Here is a 6,000-nt window from a genome sequence, read left to right as displayed (position 1 = left end):
GAAGGACCCAGGGACTGACAGGCGGACGGAACCGGGGTCACGTGGGCCCGGCTCCGTCCCTAAGGGTTGACCTGGGGAGAGACCCGGCGGCGGCCCTTCCCTTCAGGCACTAACCCGCTCTGGGGACCACCACGGAGCTGGAGTAGTCAGCCCAGGGCTCGGCCCACAGCCCTGAGGACCCCATGTCCTCCCCCAGGCCACAGGAAGCCCGGTGTCCATCTTCGTGTACGACGTGAAGCCCGGCGCCGAAGAGCAGACCCAGGTTGCCAAAGCTGCCTTCAAGCGCCTCAAAACTCTCCGGCACCCCAATATTCTGGCCTACATCGATGGGCTGGAGGTACCTGCTGCTCAGTCCGCCTCATCTCTGCCCCACACTTTCTCCCAGTTTCTACTCCTGCCTCAGTACCCCCAGATTCGATTCCCCTCTCCACCTCTCTCCTCATCAAGTCTCTTACTTCCCCTCCTCTTCCCCGCGCCCTGCCCTGATATCCCATATCCCCCCTTCAGACAGACAAATGCCTCCACATAGTGACAGAGGCTGTGACTCCGCTGGGAGTGTATCTCAAGGCGCGAGCGGAGGCTGGTGGCCTGAAGGAGCTGGAGCTCTCCTGGGGGCTGCACCAGATTGTGGTGAGGTGGGGGGCAGTGGTGAGAGCAGGGGTGGGGGGCTTCAGGTACTGGCATGTCATGTGATGGCTCCTTCTGCCTCCAGAAAGCCCTCAGCTTCCTGGTCAATGACTGCAGCCTCATCCACAACAATGTCTGCATGGCTGCTGTGTTTGTGGACCGCGCTGGCGAGTGGAAGCTTGGGGGCCTGGACTACATGTACTCCGCCCAGGGCAATGGTGGGGGACCCCCCAGCAAGGGGATCCCTGAGCTCGAGCAGTATGATCCCCCGGAGTTGGCTGATAGCAGTGGCAGAGCCGTCAGAGAGAAGTGGTGGGTGACTGGGGGGTGGCATGCCCCAACCCGCTCTGTTCTGGAAGCCCCTGCAGCCTCAGGACCTTTAGACTAGCTGGTAACCTCTGGTTCCCTGCTGCCTGGCTGGGGAGAGAATCAGAGTCCTTAGGATGGGGCCCACACCTCTGCTCCCAGGATCCTCAGGGAGATGGAGCAGGATAAACACAGGTTTGGGGGTTAGATAGTTCTGAATTTGAAAGCTGTATGACCTGGGATAGATGTCCTTGCTCCTCTGAGCCTCAGTTCATCTGTCGAATGGGACTAATGACACCTGCTTCTCAGGGCTAATGGGAGGATCAGCTGAGAGACACAGCCCAGGGTCTGCCATGCAGTGTGTGCCTGGCAGGTTGCAGGCCCATGCTGGCAGGTGACCGGGCCTTGAGCAGCTCTGGTCACTGTCTCAGGTCAGCTGACATGTGGCGCTTGGGTTGCCTCATCTGGGAAGTCTTCAATGGGCCCCTACCTCGGGCCACCGCCCTGCGCAACCCTGGAAAGGTAAGTGTCCAGCCTACCCCAACCCCTCCCTGCCAGCCGACCAGGCCTGCCTTGACACTGACCCTCCCCCCACAGATCCCCAAATCGCTGGTGCCCCATTACTGTGAGCTGGTCGGAGCCAACCCCAAGGTGCGTCCCAACCCAGCCCGCTTCCTGCAGAACTGCCGGGCACCCGGTGGCTTCATGAGCAACCGCTTTGTGGAGACCAACCTCTTTCTGGAAGAGATTCAGGTGAGCCCCCCATCCCACCCTGGGTTTTGGGCCTGTGTTCTTTACCCCCATGTGCCCTCCACACTTTGCAGGCTCCTTCATAATTAGGTTTTGGAGATGATCATCACGGACTGTGGAGCTAGGCTCTTTGGGTTCAAACCCTGGTTCCTGCTTTTATTTGCTGTGTAACTTTCCTTGGCTAAAGCTCAGTCCTAATAATAGTACCTGCTGCCAAGGAACGTGGTGAAGATTCAGTTCAGTGGTTAAAATTCATAGTATAGTGTCTGGCACATAGGTGCTTAGTGACTGCTCCTGGCACGCCATTGACTCCACATGTACATCCTGGCCCTGGCCCAGATGTGTGCCATGTCCAGTGCTGGGCTGCAGTGCGGGCAGGAAGGTGGGGAGGAAGGAGTCAGACCCAGGTCCCTGCCCTTAAGAATCTATCAGGGAGTAAACAGACAGGTCTCCACCCTTGGGGACTCTTGTCCGGGGGAGAGGGACAGAAAACACATAAATGAGGAAACGTGTGCTCCCTGGGATGGGGATAAGTGCCAGGAAGGAAAATAACAAGGGCAAGTGCTCAGGGAAGGACACTCTCAAAGGTGACATTTGTGCTGAGATCCGAAGTACATAAAGGTGTGATGGGGATGGTAACTGGGAAAGTGCTCCAGGCAGAGGGAGCAGCAGATGGAAAGGTAACCTTTCTGAACATCAGTTTCCATATTTGTCTAATGGAGTTGATAATAGTATCTGCTGGTCTATAGGGTTGTTGTAGGGAATGAAAGAGGGAGGCTCTGCTGACCTGGCCATGTGTGGGGCACACAGAGAGATGACTGAGAATCTGGGGAAGAGTGACAGGCACGTCTTCAGACCTTGATGGTCTGTGGAATCTTGTCTCTTGACTCAGATCGGGGCTGGGAGGGTGCAGAACCTGAGCTGTATCTTGAAGAAGTGCTGGAAATGCTGAACCCTCTTGCCACCTGGGCAGTGTGGGGGCAGCAGGAACTTTGTTACGTGGAGTTCTCATCACATGGCTGACTCTGCCAGGCTGCCCTTCTTAAAATGTGTCCCATAGGAAATGGGCTGTTTCTGGCCAATCCCAGGAGAATGTGGGAGGGCAGTATCCAGGGGCCCCTCTTCCTGTCATTGGATGGAGGGAGCCCAGCTGTGACTTTCTCGATGTGCGATCTTGAATGTGATCTGGCCTTTCTCTGGGCCTTGGCCCCCCCTGAACCCTGCTGTCAGAGGACCAAGCCTGCCTCCCACACTGGACTGAGCTGCTCGAGAACCAACCATGTCCTCCTCATTCCCAGCCAGGGGCCGCCGCCTTTGGGCTAGGCAGTGGCTGTGGTGGTGAGGGTACAGCAGAGAGCACAGGAACCTTGGAATCATACGGGACTGGTTGAGAATCCTTGACTGGCCACTCTTAGCAGGTGACCTTGAGCCTCAGCCTCCTTGTTTGTAAATGAAATGACAGTAACTCTTCACAAGGTGCAGCACAGCAGAGGTGCCAGGCCACTGAGTCAAACCCTTCCCTGACCAATTCTTAGCTGTGTGACTTTGGACAAGCTCTTTGCTCTCTCTGTGCCTCAGCTTCCTTGTTAGATTAAATGTGGATTATGTTAGTACCTTCTTTATAAAGCTGTGAGGAGGATTATTTAATCTCTGTAAAGATTTTCACACGTAACCCTGCCTGGCATGTGGTCCGTTTTCAGGAAATGCGGGTTGTGGATATTATGGCCTCTGAAGGATTGGGAGGACTAAAGGGACTTTGAGTTGACAGCCTGGCCTTGTTGGGCTCAGGAGTGGGAGGAGTGGGCCCAGGTCTGGGGGTAAGCTGCACCTAATCCCTGCCTTCCCACAGTCTGCTGTGAGCTCGATCCAGCACGGGGTTGCGGTGTGCCTGACCCAGCCAGGGCCAGGGGAAAGGAGTCAGCCCTTTCACCTCTGTGAGCGTCAGTTTCCTCATCCGTGCGATGGGGTTTGTGGTCCTCACATTTTGGGTTGTCGTCTTGAGGAGTAGAGGCAATGCTGATAAACGGCCTGATCCCCCTAGAAGCTTCTTCCCTAGCGACAGGTCAGGTGGCATTGATGAGAATGGCACCACCTGACTGAGCCCTTAGGGGCACTGTGCTGGCAGCTGTCATAATGCATTTTCTGGTTGAATCCTGAGGACAACCCTGCGAGTTAGTATAGTTATTATTCTATTTTACAGATACAGGAACTTGCCTAAGGTCACACGGCTGATAAATGGGAGAGCTGGGATTTGAACCCAGGCAATGGGCATACAAGCTTAAGTTCTCCTTCAGGCTAGGGTGACACCCCCCGTCCTTGCCCGTGGCTGGGGAGGCCTATGACCAGGCTGATTTTCTTCTCCCTGTATCCTATCCTCGTTCCTCCAGATCAAAGAGCCAGCTGAGAAACAAAAGTTCTTCCAAGAGCTGAGCAAGAGCCTAGACTCATTCCCTGAAGATTTCTGCCGGCACAAGGTGCTGCCCCAGCTGCTGACTGCCTTTGAATTTGGCAATGCAGGGGCCGTGGTCCTCACACCCCTCTTCAAGGTGAGTGGGCCAGGGACCTCAGTGAGGAGAGACATCCAGGGTGGGAGCCTCAGGAACTCTGGGGCCCAGAGACTGGCTGGTAGGTCAAAACCACAAAACGAGAAGGCCCTGGAGTAGGGGCCAGCCCTACGGGGCCAGCCTGGGGGAGGGCAGCCTGGTTAGGGCAGACCCAAGCCTGCATGAGGAGTTGCTTTCTGCCTACATCCCAGTGGTTCAGCCAGCCAGGGCCAGCTGACCAGCTGTCAAGGAGGCTGTGGGGACTTTCTGTCCTTGGTGAAGGAAAACACTGTGCCTCCAGATTTATTTTTCCGAAGACCCCTTGCTTCAGAGCCCTCAGCCCTTCCTACATTTCCCCAAGATGACCCTCCTGGTCTCACTTGTGTTCCCACCCTGGTTCCAAAGGCCCAGAGTTACCTGCTTACCACTTGCTTTCCATCCTTGGCACTCAGCTCTCCTGGCATCTAGGGGCGGGACCCTTCTCCCTTTTCCTCAGACCCCAGTCTGCCCTTACCTGGGGACCTCCTCTGCCTACCCTGGGAGAACACTTTCTCCTGAAGGGATTTGGCATGGGGCAAATGGAGAAGATAGCAAGCAAATCCTGTATTGCTAGAAACTGCCAGAAATTGTAGGCAGAATTCTGTGTGCATGTGTATGCTTGTGATGTGTAAGTGCCTGATTACAGGGTGTGGTGCTTTCATCAGCCTCCTAAGAGAAGCTTGACCCAGAAAGGTTAAGGTCAGGGCTAACTGAGATGGAGTATGGGCAGAGGGGCTGCTGAAGAAGCACCTATTACCCCCACTCCCCACCATCACCCCATTCCCACCCTGGGAGGTCAGCAGGGAGCCCAAGATCTTTGAATGAGCCCAGTGACTTCTCCCATTCCTGCGGCTGTAGCTGAGCCCCACTTCCTGCTCCTTTCCTCAGGTGGGCAAGTTCCTCAGTACAGAGGAGTATCAGCAAAAGATCATCCCCGTCGTGGTCAAGATGTTCTCATCCACGGACCGGGCCATGCGCATCCGCCTCCTCCAGCAGGTAGGGGCCCCAGCCAGACCCTGCTGTATTCTACTCCACCTGCACCCCACCCTGGCTGCTGGGGAGGCCCCTGCCTAACCACCAGCCCTAGGCAAGTGGCTGGAGCCCCTGTCCTGGCACCCCAGAATCCCCTTCCCAAACATACACGCAGGTAAGGGACCAGCAAGGCCATGCCCTCAGGAAGTCGAGATAATGACAGTGCTCACCTGCAGCTTTGGGAGTGCCCAGCCTGCCCAGGCTGAAGGGCTGAACAACCTACCCCCACCCCATTTCCTGGCTTAGTCCCTCTAGCCCTCTAGAGTAGGAGTAGTATCTCTCCTGCCAACCCCAGTGTAGTTGGGAGCATTGGACAGGATTGATGGGATCGAGGGTGGGGGCCCTTGTGATCCAGGAAGTACCTGGTATCTCCCAGGTATCATTTCCTCTTCAACTGCCAAATGCACAAAACTTTCTCATGACACTTTTATGGATGAGGCAGTGGAGGGTCTGCGAGGGGGCATGACAGTCAGCCTGCTGAGCAAGATCAGAGGCCAAATGCTCCAACTCCCAGTCCTTGGTACCCTCCTGGCCTCTTCTTACCCCTGCACTTGGGCTTGAGGCCAGAGAGAGGCCAGATGCAAGGTGGGGGGCTCACCTGGCCATCCAGTGCTTGCCAGGTGGAGAAGTGAAGCCAAGAGTGGTCCTGTGGTTGTGACTGGGGGTGTGGTGAGGGGTGGCGGTGGAGGAGCCGACTGAGTTC

General features: G+C 56.1%; 1 protein-coding gene across 1 annotated transcript in view; it reads left to right on the top strand.

Moving 5' to 3' along the window:
* SCYL1 (SCY1 like pseudokinase 1) overlaps nucleotides 1-6,000 on the top strand; it is a 13,641-nt gene that overhangs the window by 2,311 nt on the left and 5,330 nt on the right. Inside the window, exons 3-9 of the mRNA XM_015588684.1 lie at nucleotides 177-337; nucleotides 508-630; nucleotides 713-939; nucleotides 1,365-1,455; nucleotides 1,531-1,686; nucleotides 4,071-4,229; nucleotides 5,154-5,261. Of these exons, the coding sequence (XP_015444170.1) occupies nucleotides 177-337; nucleotides 508-630; nucleotides 713-939; nucleotides 1,365-1,455; nucleotides 1,531-1,686; nucleotides 4,071-4,229; nucleotides 5,154-5,261 (1,025 nt within the window). The remainder of the gene's footprint in view (nucleotides 1-176; nucleotides 338-507; nucleotides 631-712; nucleotides 940-1,364; nucleotides 1,456-1,530; nucleotides 1,687-4,070; nucleotides 4,230-5,153; nucleotides 5,262-6,000) is intronic.

Source organism: Pteropus alecto, unplaced genomic scaffold (genome assembly GCF_000325575.1).
Source record: "Pteropus alecto unplaced genomic scaffold, ASM32557v1 scaffold43, whole genome shotgun sequence".
Lineage (NCBI taxonomy): Eukaryota > Metazoa > Chordata > Mammalia > Chiroptera > Pteropodidae > Pteropus > Pteropus alecto.
This window is presented reverse-complemented; position numbering and strand designations above follow the sequence as displayed.